The sequence below is a fragment of the Poecilia latipinna genome, unplaced genomic scaffold (assembly GCF_001443285.1).
Source record: "Poecilia latipinna isolate Pla-1442-1.1 unplaced genomic scaffold, P_latipinna-1.0 Scaffold27, whole genome shotgun sequence".
Taxonomy (NCBI): domain Eukaryota; kingdom Metazoa; phylum Chordata; class Actinopteri; order Cyprinodontiformes; family Poeciliidae; genus Poecilia; species Poecilia latipinna.
The window spans coordinates 209,569-223,263 of NW_015112643.1; the positions used below are offsets into that span (position 1 = coordinate 209,569).

A 13,695-nucleotide genomic window follows, 5' to 3' on the forward strand; every position below is an offset into this window, starting at 1 on the left:
TTATCAGAATATTCTAATTTTATGACCAGCACCTGTATATACAAGCATCTATATTTTTGATTCATTTTTGGTTTCCATGTTATGCTATCAGAAATTAGTATTTTATTAGCATACATTGAAGTGACATGTATTTATTTAATTTTCTTTGGTTTTATGTGTGCATTAAGACGACATTGGTAAGTTTCTATGAAAAAGTGCCTAGATAAGAAAATACCTGGTTGTTGTATATGAAACCTGGCATGATTATGGGTTATTGATACTTGTTGATAACAAACTGGTTTCATCCTGACGATGGCTAGCAGTAATGAATCTAAGTCTTCATGGAACAAAAATAAATAGATAACATAGTGTATATATAGACAACAGATCATATTTTTACTTTCTGAAAACTTTATGAATTTTCCTGAAGATTCCTAGTTTAAAAATACCAGGATAAGAAAAGAAAATAATAAATTTCATCACCTGTAGCAGTCGCCCCAGTGCTATATTTATGTATCTGTCAATAATGGATTGCTTAGCAGGAAATTATCTTCAGTACAGCATCACTTTTTAATAACAACAGTAGAGCACTCATATTATATTTAAATATTTTTTAAACTAGTTTTAGATCAAGTGAAAGAAGGGCAGACTTTCCCACACAGCACATTTCATTTTCATTTTCAATGCTAACTAAAAGCCACTTCCCCACTGTTTTTGATATTACCCTCTTCAAGACCCCTGTAGTGACACAGCTTTTCTCTATTAAAAAGACCAGTGGCACAATTTTTTAAGGTTTCCAAAAGTGAGAAATTCATTCTAAAATAGAGCCCACTTTTTGCAAAGTCTTACTTGTGTGGCAGCAGAGATTTAAAGCTTCACCATGAAAACTACAATGTTTTTCTTTAGGTAGAAGCAGAAATCTATTTATTTCTCACAAATATCTGTACTGGTGATTTTAAAAACAACACTCAGGGTTTCGCTCTGGTGTTTTAAAAAAGTTTTAGTATAATGTTATCTGAAGTAGGAGAGAGGCATGTATTGAGGCTGTACTGAGGACAATGTTAAACAGCACACTTTTTTTCATCCTTCAGTCATAGGCTTCACTTGAGCCACTGTAATACTGACTGCTACAGGAGATCCTTCCTACCCATAGCCACCAACATCTACAACTCTTTGAAGAAGATTGTGTAATATGAGTTACAACAGCATTTCATTTTTGCTCTGCAATTAATAAAATATTTGCAATTGAAACTCATCTTCTGTGCACTTCCGGTAATCTTGCAAAAAGAAGAAATATAAAAAACCAAAACCAAACAATTCAGTCAAAACAGACGTTTGAGAATAATGAGCAGAATAACATATCAAAAAGTAAAGAGAGACAAGGTTTTGAAAATCTAAATTTACAAATAATTAGAAAAAAAATCTCCTGAATAAGTATCCTGTCTCAAAATTCATGATGGCAGCATATAGTAGAAGACCTTATGATAACCAGGATTAAAACAGTCATTCTGCACTTTTCATGGTTTATCTAATCACATCACTGACTCGTGTTTAAACTTCTGTTGCTGAACGCGATGCATATTGAATGCATACAATGTCGAGTATTTCACCAGATACTACAACTACAAATAGATAGCCTTGTCACGGAGGAACAGAAAGTTGTAATGTTTCTTTACTCAGGATTTAAACCTGCTCACTTTTGATCTGAGACAAAAGAAAATGGACGTAATGTCACACGAGTTTAAATGAATGGACTTGACATTTCTCGCTTTCCTCTTGTTTGGTATAAAATTCTCCAGTTGGTCTGCAAATTTTAAGACACAATTTAAACAATGGTAAAATAATCTTTCATTGTTTTATTCGGTTTTACTGTGTCACAAAGCTTGGCATCAGAAGGCCCAAAAAGCATAAATCATATGAGATGATGCCTCAGAGACATGTTAAGTTTTAAATCAAAGCCATAAAATCGAATAATAATTAAGTAGATTACAAACACAGAATACTGAAGGAAAAAGACACAACTGCAATCTTCACCCCACACTTTGATGTGCTTGGCTGATCACCGGCTTGGCAGGCTCTGCTTCCCCAGGGAACAGAACACACATTTGATTGGCAGAAACAAATTCATTACTGCGTGAGATCACATTCACCTTAGAATCTATCTGTCTTTACAGGCTCCAAGCTATTCATTTGAACCCAACACAAAGACTAAGATCAGTCAGCATCCTATAGTAGCAGCTAGTTGCGAGCTGAATCAACAATGTTAGTTTGTATTTGCAGAGTGCAGGGTCCTCAAATTTAATTTATGTACTCTCAAGATCTGGAAAAACACAAGAAAAGAAGATAAACATCCATGAATGAGGAGAAGCAGGAACCCTGTGTGGTTATCCCCGACTCCCCTGGTCAGCTCAGGTTCTACTATTAGTTTGACACACTTCACGTTTTCCAAAAGGTGCAATAAATCAAGGGTATACCTTGGTTAAACATTTAACTAGGTGAAACCAGAAATTTACAAACAAAAATTGTCATGTCAGAAGTTAAATCAGAGTAAAAAAATGATTTGCATTTGTTAAAATGACTGAAAGGATCTCAGAATTGTATTTATAAAAATCTTTAAAATTAGATTTTTACATACTGCCATTATCCTGACTTGTTTGTGTGTTGTGCTTCCTGTTTAGGATCCTCCCTGTATTCCTACATCTTAAATCTTGCCATTTCAGTTTTCTCTATGTTCGTTCTTTTCTGGCTGTATTTTCATTTGTACATTTAGATTGAGGCTCCTTAAATGAGTGTTTCTTATTGTTAACTGTTTATGATAGTTTCAGAGGTTTTCCCCTTAAGTTTTATGGTCTCCCATTTCTCCTGCTCTTTTTATCTTCCTCCCTCAGCGTGCCAGCTTGCTTCCCAGCACAGCTGTTCTCAATCACCTCGTTCTCCTCTGCGTGCTTTCTCCCTCAGCTGTTCTCATTTCCATCTGATTAGGCTTTTAGGTTGCATTGTCATTTCTACCTTTGCCTCAGTAGCTTCCCATCCTCGTTGTTTTGCCGTTGCTTTCCATTGTTTGGGGTTGCTCATCTGTGGCATGTATCTGGTTCCCTGCAGACCCTTTTTTTAATTGCCATGCATATTATGACTATGCCCAGTTTTTGTCTGCAATTTTGTCCAGCCTCTACAACACCAGGCATACTACATTTCCTCAGCATTTTGTAGCATTGCCTTTGAACTACATGGCTTGGGTCAAATGTTTTGGATTTTTCTTCCACAAGCTTCTCACAACAGTGTGCTGGAGTTCTGGCTCGTTCCTCCAAACAGAACCAGCGGAACTGAATCAGCCTCTCTCATACTCATCTTTTCAGATCTGTCTACAAATTCTCAGCAGGACTAAAATTAGGGATTTGTGGTGGCCATGCCAAGACATTTTAAGCTATAGAGGACAGTGTGAGCCCTAGTGTTCTCTTATGTCTAAAGAGTCTGCAGTCTCCAAATGGAAGACAAGAAGTAAACAAAATCTCAATCACAACAAATGCAATCTGTGATGCCTACCACAGGAAAAATTATATTTATCATAAAATTGTACCAAAAAAAAAATCTGGATTTCATTTTATGTTTACTAATCACATGAGAATTGACGCTTGACAATGATACCAAAAGTAGCCATGTCAATATTAGAACAAAACCTTCCATTGGCAACATTGTATGCTACTTCAAAGTAGAAAAGTCGAGTCAGAAAAGATACTTAACAAGAAATTTACTATCCTGCTAATACTCTGGTTAGGGAACATTTTATTCTGATACTAATGTGGATGTATCTACTCCTAAGACAATGCACTACAATAAATTTTGAAGAGCTCCAGGAGTACAACTAATTAGATGCAGTCTAAGGACCCCCCCAGGTCCCCATCACATTTACTATCTATGGGTCTCACCAGAGGAAAGCAGAACCACAGAAGGGCCACCCTGAATTCAAGGATCTACTGCTCTCATCTCACTGCCAGACACCCCCAGATTCCCCAGTCTGTCAAAATGGTTTAGGCAACATGATGCTATATTGCACTATTTTAGCAGGGAGGTTATTACTTTCCATAGTAAGCACTGATTCTTTTTATTTTTTTTTAAGAGAAAAGCTGTCAAGGATTTGTTAAAGTAGCCTAACACTGATTGAATCATTTTTTTTTATGTCAGTGTTCTCATGTTGAGCACCATGTAGATTTTAGCAATGCAGTTTTTTCATCTGTACAACATTTAAAATGTACTATGAGGGAGATACAGTCATCATCTACCTTACTATTTACATCTTACTATTACCAGATGGGAATCGTTTTGTCTTCAGAACTGCCTTAATTCTCAAGGGCATAGATTCAACAAGGTGTCTTATAACATTTCTGAGATTTTGCTCTATGTTGACATGTTGGCATCATACAGATGCTATAGATTTACGACGCAAACCTCCTTTCCCACCACTCTCCAAAGGCGCCCTACTGGGTTGAGATCTGGTTACCGTGAAGGCCATTGGAGTACATTACACTTACTGTCATGTTCAAGGATCTATATCTATAGGGAGTCCCTGACTCCTGTAAGCATGTTATCAGGAGCTAGATGTGAGTTTATTGAAGACCAACTCTATGTGTTGGGTCAGGGATATGTGGGAATAAATGATAAATCCATAAATTGTGTCAGTGCGTTGTTTGAACAAAGTATTTCTTAGTCAACCAGTTAGAGCAGAATTTTGAGAAAGTCTGCTGAAACTCCAGCTTGAGTAAAATAAATTAAAAAAAATAAATAAAATACTTGTTATCTTGCCTAACTTTGAAGCAATAAAGAACTTTATATTGACTTTGTATCCAACTGGAAGTCGGTATTGTCTGAATAATAATGCCACAGTTTAACACATAACTGCATTGTGCTGTTTGAGTTTACATATTTTATGTCCTAATATATGCAACACATTACGCAGTAGTAAGTACCATATTCATGCATTGATTCATTCGCCCACTCGCTGTGTGTTCCTCTTTGAAAGGTCAGAGATGAGCTTACTTGATTCTCATGTGTGTGAGCACAGAAGAGAACCGCAGCCATGAGAGGAAAAAGTCCAAACAAAAGCACTGGCAGAGAGATGGTGGTGGAGATTAACCATGAATATTTCATCCAGTGTTTTCTTTGCTTTGTATGTTGTCCATGTGGAAACGGTACTGCAGAGATGGAATAAGATCTGACTATATTTTGAACCCGCAGATTACAGATTGGTTTGTCAAACGGTTACATTTTGGTTGGTTTCTGTCAGAAAGCAGCATGCTTGTCAAATTTGCCAAAAGCAGTTTTTAATTATGGAATAATCCCACTCACATTGTCTGCTACTGCAGTTTACATATGGATTGTGCTTGGTGAATTTCTCTCTATAAACAATACTCTGGCAACATTATTGTCATGCTTGGGGGACATTGTTGCCGCGTTCTGCTGGAATCGGGGCCAAAATCTTAGAGAACAATATGGCAGTGCTTGTGTCCCTCTCATCAACATAATGTGCACCAGTGGAGTAGTATGCGTGCCTGTGAGACTTGGGGAAAGGCCAAAACGAACTGTACGCTGCAGTAAGAGGTTTTAGCTGGGAGGGGTTCAGCAGTCAAAACAAATGAACTCACAACTCCTAAAATGCACAGTGAGCAGAATAAGTTAGCAGCAGCACAAAAAAAAAAGAAGTCAGCTGAGGCGTCATGATTTGTTCCATCCAACTGTATGCAACACGCGCTGAGGAGAGCGTTCCTCCATATTTGAATGGATAACAGAGGATTCCCCTGCCCTGGCAGCCCTGGCATAGAAGTTGGCCAACTGTATGACTGGATACTCACCGCTCAGAAGAAGCAGAATCTAAAAATTCAGCCCTTTTGTTTTTTTTTTTTTTGTTTTTTTTTTACCGATCAGCGAACACCATCTACGTAAGCTCTACTGGGTCGTGTTGAAATTAACAATCACCAGTGTGGAACATTTTGCTGTGAAAAGACAACTTAGTTATTTTCAATATCTCAGAGGTTTCTGCTAAATTAGGAAATATTTGCTTTCTTTTGGAAAAGGTCCAATAGCTCTATATGTAATACAGAGACTTGTTTGTATGTTATGCTCACCACATGCAAACCATGCCAATAATGCTTATTGTTAGGAGAAGATGTTAAGACAGTTTAGAATGTAAACTCTGACCATTTTGTCTTTGTCTAAAAAACTTTGTAAACTTCTGTTGAAACGCAGAGCTGTGTAACACTGACTGCTCCCCATGCATGATGTTTCCGCCGGTCCATGTAAGTGTGCACACCTTTTTCATTCTGAGGTGTGCACAAAAGAATTATATATGGTATAATCCGTCTTGTAAATTATATATACTTAAATACTTTTCACAGTGAAAGCTCTCTGTCATGCCTTGAATAAATTATTTTACTACAAACATTTAAATGTGAAGAATTTTCAGTTTGTGCAAAAACTAGACAGCAAAAGTTTGTAGAACTGCAATAAATAGCTAATATCGGCATCAGCAGGTCAGAACTTGACAAAACTATTGATATGAAAAATGTATAGATAAATCCAACTTTGCAAGGCTGAGAAATGAACTGATAAATGGAGACCCTGAAGAGTTTAGAGAGGATTTTCATGAACTTGCCTTTGAAGCAGCATCGAAGCACACAAATCCCATGCTGAAGTCAACTGTAAGTCCCATGAGGTGGCTCTCCATTATGCAAGCATATGTTTTACACTGCAGAACAGCAAGAGACGATGTTACAACAGTTACAGATATCTCGAGAGTATTATCAGTTTTTTCGTGCTAAAGCAACTGTGCTGAAACAGCCTGAGGCTGTTTTAAATAAAAAAACAGACCTGTATCCGCTCCACCTCCAGAAACGTGGCCATCTGAAAAGCCTTTTCCCATATCAGCAGTTCACACTCCAGCTCTACGCTGAAGAACATGTCCTCCCCACTCTCTGTCTGAACACTGAAGCAGTGTCTCCTTTTGTCCAAAAGGTCACTGTCCTAAGATAACACAGAGCGCGCTGACAGATAAGGCAACAGCAGCACAGTTCCCTGACAGGCGTTACTAACTTTAATAATCATAATCTAATGTGTCACCTCACAGCTTTCTATAAACTAAATTGCAATTTAAGGTCAGCCTACAGATAATTGCATTTGTGAATCTATATCTAGCTATTCAAAATCCGTTTCTAGATAATGAGTGGCAGATAAATTTTCACCATCAAATTCAAAGTGACCTGAAACCTGCATAGAATAATAACTACAAGCCTCGAGTCTGTCTGTGGAACAGCAAGAAGAATACATGCAAATGTACTGTATAAGTGAGTCATATGAGAGCATCCCTCAGATTCACTTCTGCTGCTTAATATTCTCCTGGTGTACCCTGTTTGAGATCCGCTGCTCTAAATGCTTGGGGAATTGAGTAAAAAAAAAAAAAAAAAAAAAAAGAGACTGTGATACCTTTAAAATTTTGCACATTATTTCATACACGGTAAAGCTTTTCTCTGCTCTGGTCCAGTCCCACGTCGTCACCTGAAAACAGCACATGAATGTTGTGTTTGATTTAAGAAATGTCTCAATGGAGAGGAATAAAAAAAAGATCAGGAACTGTGCCTAAGAGGAAACATAGCATGTTTTTTTTTTTTTTTTTTTTCAACAGGGAATTCCTTGGAAATACTTTTTATATACAGAAAAAACAAAATATTTACAGAACAATGCACAGTGCTTTTGATACTAACATGTCAAATCCAAAGGACTGGAACATTACAGTATTTCCTTGCTGATTGATTGATGTACCCAGTAACTTGCAAATAGATTTCTTCCCATTTTCAGTGTAGTTGATTGAGATTTTATGATACAAGTAATCCATTTTTGTGAAGCAGAAGGAAAATTATACTAATCTCAAATCTAGTCATATTTCCACAGGGAGAACCTGTGAAGAGCAATTTTCAAATCTTGCCACAGACTCTCAGTTGGATTAAGTTGGCTCCTGCTGTGTTGGATGGAAAACCTCTAACGTCTCAAACTTCTAAGAGGTTTACTCGCAGGGTTGCCCTGTATGTTGCTCCTTCCATCTTCCTATCAACTCTGATCAGCTTCCCTGTCTCGCTGAAGATAGCTCTCCAAAAGCACATTTCATTGTAGGTTCAGGGTGATGTGGCATGTTGGTTATTCACCGCATAGTATTTTGAATGTAGACCACATAGCACATGGTTCATTTATGATGTCTGACAAGAAACCTTGTTCTATGTCTCAGCTGAGTTCTCTACATGGGTTGGGGAACATTGTTAATGGGACATCGTAAGGCTTTCTTTCAATAATAGCTTACTTTTTTTTTTTCAAAAATAACTGCACTATTAATAGGAGCAATGGGTTTCTGTTGCTTCTTCAGAGTTACCAAGGCCTTTTTTACATGCATACAAGTAGAGTGTGTATAAGACTTCTTGAAGCAGTTGGTTGAAGTGGATTTTATGGGATTTAAGGATGTCACTCTAAAGGGGGTCAGAATCGACTCTATGCTTTTCAGACTTGCATTTTCCATCCAGTTCACCAGTATGTGCATCCCAATAAAATTCATGGTTGCAACGTGACAAAACTCGAAAACGTCAACGGGGTAAAAATGCTTTTCAAACCCACTGTAGCCTTTCGAATTCCAGTTACATCCTCCCACATGCAGGAAGCCATAAATCCCAGATAGCTAGTTTGGATTAATAACAAAACATGTCCTGACTTTTGAACATGCAGGCTCTCGTGTTCCCTCATCCACTCACATTAGCATATTCCATTTATATCAGCACAATCACCATCAGCAGGCAATTTCAGTTATCTATCAATCTCTTGCCATCAACAGGCCCATTGACAGCTTATCCCACTCGTCATAATAACCCAAATAGCTGGCAGAATGTAAACACATTAAATGATCATCATCAATCAAGACAAAGATCAATGCACCACAAATGATTATAAGTGAGCTGCTTCCTGTTTCTTAAATAGGGAAGCATTTTTTTCCCCCTCTCCCCACCAGAAGATTAAAATAAAAAGAAAAATAAACCCCCCCCCCCCCCCCCCCAGCTTCAGGAGCAGAAAGCATCAATCCAAAACAGGAGTTTGATCTGATGAAATAGAAATTAAACACAAGAGAATGCTTACGGGAGGAGCTGTGAACTTGAAGAGCGAGGAACCCCTCAGAGCGAGGAACTTTGGTGAGTACATCCTGTCCTGAACAGAGTCCTGCTCCTTCTCGTCGACCCAGCCCATGTAGATAATCTGTGCAATAAAGCAAACAGCATTGTATACTGACTGTCATGACACTTTCATAAACATGACATAACACCTGTCATGAACATGAATAAGTCTTCATGAATATTTACGACTGTTGTCATAAAGCGTCATTCGGTAAATTATGACACTTTTAATACAAAGTTGACATTATCCAAAATGTATTTGTTATGACAACTTGACATTAACCAAGAAATCATTACTGTTTAAACTTTACCTTTAATAAAGTTACCTAATTTTTAAAGTGCAATCAGTAATACTTTTATAACAAATTTATACCAGTAATGATTTTTTGGTTAATGTCAAGTTGTCATAACAAAGACATTTTGAATAATGTCAACTTTGTATTAAAAGTGTCATAATTTACTGAATGACGCTTTATGACAACAGTCATAAATATTCATGAAGGCTTATTCATGTTCATGACAGGCGTTATGTCATGTTTATGACAGTGTCATGTCAGTCTTATTCACCCCCCTTCAAATAAAGTGTTACCAAGATGATATAACTATGTTCACCAAATAATCACAAGAACATTTCATCCGTGAATATTTTGGTACTAAATCCAGCTTTGCAAAGCTGTGAAGTAAAGTGCCTGGAAAATGAGGGATTTTGCAACTGTAGAGACTATTTTTGTTCTTCCTTTGTCTTTATGAGCCTTTAGAGAAGAGTTTTTGTGTAAAGATTCCAATTTTTACCTCGGAAAACAAAAATCTACCTATATTCTGGCAAGTGCAAATTTTGACAGAATCTTCAAACCCCAAACTGACTCAGCAGTGACGGGTTAGTATCTGTACTTTTTCAGAAATTGCACAGAAGACGGACAACTAACTATTTAGTTTGTTTTGGTTTTAGAGAAGACTAAAAAGGGCCCCATTATTCTACACAAATCATGATGAGATTCGCTAAACATCTAAACTTTAAGTGAGAGAACTTAAGATTGGCTCTATAAAAATGTGGAGGACAGTGGGGTGGTATTAATGACACAATGGAGAATGAATTTCAAAAATTCAAGTCGTAAAATGAAGAATATAAATGGAGGAAGAGACCTTTAACATTTTTTTTACTAAATTGTAAAAACAAAAATGCTATTGCTGCAGAGAAATAAATAAGGACACCTCAGCATGACTAGCACAGTCTACGCATTTTAAACATTTGCTTTGTTTAGACCCCAAACATTTCACCTGGTGTGCTCCTCACACCAAATGACAGATTGAACTTTATTATTCTAGATATTATGTTAGGTGATGGTCAATGTTTTAGGCTTCAGCACACATGATTTAAATTATTGGGAGATAAGGAGGCTTTTGCTGAACTGGAATTCTCTGAATCTGGTGTGTTAAAGCAGGGAAACGTCTAAAACATGCAGAATAGTCTTGAGGACCACGGCAATTTAGCACACTGGAAAAAGTCAAATAAAATACAACAACTTTGAGGCCCAACAGGAAGAAAAGTAATTTTAAATACAACCCTTCTGTGTTTTGAATTTGTTGCTACTTTGTACACAATTTATTTAAACACAGTTTTCTTCATATAAATATTTCCCTGACATCTTTACTTCATTAGTATTTACACACTTATTTTCCAGCTTTATTCCGACTGGCAGCATAAAGGTTTTATCACATGTTTTCACGCCTAATTTATGGAACGTTTTCTTCCAAAAATGTGACAAGTTTTCATTTTTGGATACCCCTGACAGTATTTAATGATTTATGTTACGGTGAAAAGAGGCAAACCCCTAATTATCAAACGATATCTCTAGTGTGTCAAAAATCATACATACTTAACAAGTCAAGAGTTTGGCTTTATTTATTATTAATGTTTAACTCAGAAGTGCCAAATTTCATACATAGTTAAACAAGAATTTTAGATTCATGCTGAAAATACCAGAACAAATCTTTGTGTGTCAAATCGGGATAAGACAAAACATGTTCTTTTGCTGGTGAAGTTTTAACTTGACATCTTTCAGTTGGAGATCTTGTCCTTTCATTTATGTAAAAGTAGGCAGAAAATTATAAATCAGAGTGTTGCACAAAGAAGGATGAAGTTGTTTTAGGTAAAGTGCATTTAAACAGCTTATTGGTCAGTCTCTGTTGACAGTGCTGTTGTCCCTACTATTTCAAGTCAAAATATTGGATAGGGAAATAAGTTTGCATGGTGTACCACGTAACATCCATTTGTCTAAAGTCCGGTAATTGGTAAAATTGTGCTGCATCATCTAGATGGTCCAACTAGAAAGAAAATGCACCAAATCTCTAAGTAAAATTACAATTCTTTATAAGAATAATAAACTCTGGCACATGTTTACTGTCCTTTCTCCCTGATGGTACATACATGGGAATAACATAAGCTTTTTTTTTTCCCTGATAGATTTCTTCAGTTTTCGATATTTATTGCACCGAATGGTTTCAGATCACCCAACAAATTCTAATGTTAGAAAAAGATAAGGCACATACAGTTTCATTTGCTGTATGTTTCATATGCCTAGCCAAGTGTGAAAAAGTCCTGATGATTCCCCGACTCCTGGGGAAAATATTCTGTAGACTGACTACATTAAATTTGGAGGTGATCTCTCTAAGGTTTTTCAGCTTGAAGTTGGTATTTGTTTGAGTTAAAGTCTCCACAGCTTGCGAACAGGCTGTCAAAAGTCCCTTCATCCTGTTTGAAACAGACCTGCAAGCTTCTAAACGAGCCTAAATGCTTCCATATCCGGTTCCTCCTCCTCCTCATTAGTAAAAGTATACCCAAGGCTTTCATCTGACAAGTTGACAGAAACATTCTGAGTTTCAGCTTGGAGCTGGAAAAAAAAAATCAAACAAAAAAAAAAAAAATCACAAGCTGCTTCTTTGATTTCCTTTTTTGTTTTCACGAAACCAGCTGTGAAATCAAGGGCTGGTTTTATTCACAATAAATTGAAAATGTGTGAGAAAAGTCAACGATTTTTGGCTTTAGCAAAAACAGTTCTCACACAACTATGTCATCCTTATTTCTTCATCTAAAAACATGGGATAGGAAAAAATTTAAACATCTAATTTCCTCTGAAGAGAGGTGAGATTTAAGATTTTCAAAAATACTCAGGTTAGGACATGTCAATATTCTTCAATGGAAGGACAAATCTGTTTTAAATATGAACTATATGTGAAATATCTTTTGAGGTTTCATCAGGTTTAAAATATATATTTTTGTAATAATACAAGGTTAAAATGTTCTCACAGTCATACATACAAATGTTACATACAAATGTGTAGAAGGATGATGATATCTTGGTAAAGGTGTTAAAAAATCGTGAAATATTTTTTTACTTTTTTTTAAACTAATCTCACACTGAATCTTTTTAGAAAAAAATCCAAACTTTATTTTGAGCCTTTCTACTCATTTGTGGGGGGAAAAAAACAACAAGATAATTGTTTTGAATAAAATCACCAATATCAATTGTTGGTCTGAAAACAACAACTCTGGTCTGAAAAACTCTGTAAAAACTTAACACAGAGGCACGGATCTTTGACTGTTCCTTTCTGCACATTCTCTAAACATCCTCCAGAGTTTGGAGTTCACGTTTATGCTTTTTTTATGCTTTCGCTCAGGCACCTAAAATTCCAGTACATTGTTGCATTTCTTTACTGGTGAAGACAGAAGAGTTTATTATCTTTCTCAATGTAAAAGTACAAACCAAGAGGAAAGTAACACTGATCTAGGAGAACACCAGAATAAACTAAGAAACTAACTACTAGGAAATGAAGTTATATAGCAACAGCCCCACCAGACGATAATGAACAGAGGTATGAACTGACAAGAAGACGGCGAGACCTTTTTCTTCATTTACAAAATAACAAAGTGAAAAGATTTGTGACACTGTGTAATTTCCCATTGTGAATTATTACCTTAAATTTACATGGCCGCTTTTTTTGTTGTTGTTGTAAGGCAGAAGCTGCAGTAAATAAGCAGAAAGCCCTTGATGCTTGCTTGATTTTCTCCATTTAGACTGAAGGTTGACATGATGAGTTAACTGACTGAAAGCACTTAAGTTGTTTTCTGATCATCTCCCAGTGGATGGACTTAAATGATGCAAGCACTTCCCATGTGCTGTAATAGCTGGCAATACAGGCCTGTGTAACTTCTCTGACTTACAGAACGGCTCAGAATTACCTCAATTTTAATGTCGTCTAAAGCACAAACATTAAAGACATGTAAAATAAAGTGTGTTGAATAATTAATAGAAGTGCTCACCTGCTGGTTTACTGGAAAATTCCTGTTAATCTTCTTCACCTGCAAAATTTAACAGGAGCATCAATACCCACTGTAACATTTGCCACAAAAAATTGAAAAAACCCATTGTGCCTCTGTGCAAAGAAAAAAAGTAAACATTACAGTGGCAATATATTAACCACACATATTGAAGCAGAACTCAATTTATTCAAAGCATGC

The 13,695-nt window shown here is 36.5% G+C and overlaps 1 protein-coding gene across 2 annotated transcripts in view; it reads right to left on the reverse strand.

The window, feature by feature from the left end:
• Positions 1–13,695, reverse strand: part of sntg1 (syntrophin, gamma 1) — a 71,126-nt gene that overhangs the window by 11,481 nt on the left and 45,950 nt on the right. For both annotated transcript variants that reach the window (XM_015038884.1, XM_015038893.1), the window contains exons 13-17: positions 13,498–13,536; positions 9,142–9,258; positions 7,453–7,524; positions 6,841–6,993; positions 6,626–6,718 (exon numbers count right to left, since the gene is read on the reverse strand). In XM_015038884.1, coding sequence (XP_014894370.1) covers positions 6,626–6,718; positions 6,841–6,993; positions 7,453–7,524; positions 9,142–9,258; positions 13,498–13,536 — 474 coding nt within the window. The remainder of the gene's footprint in view (positions 1–6,625; positions 6,719–6,840; positions 6,994–7,452; positions 7,525–9,141; positions 9,259–13,497; positions 13,537–13,695) is intronic.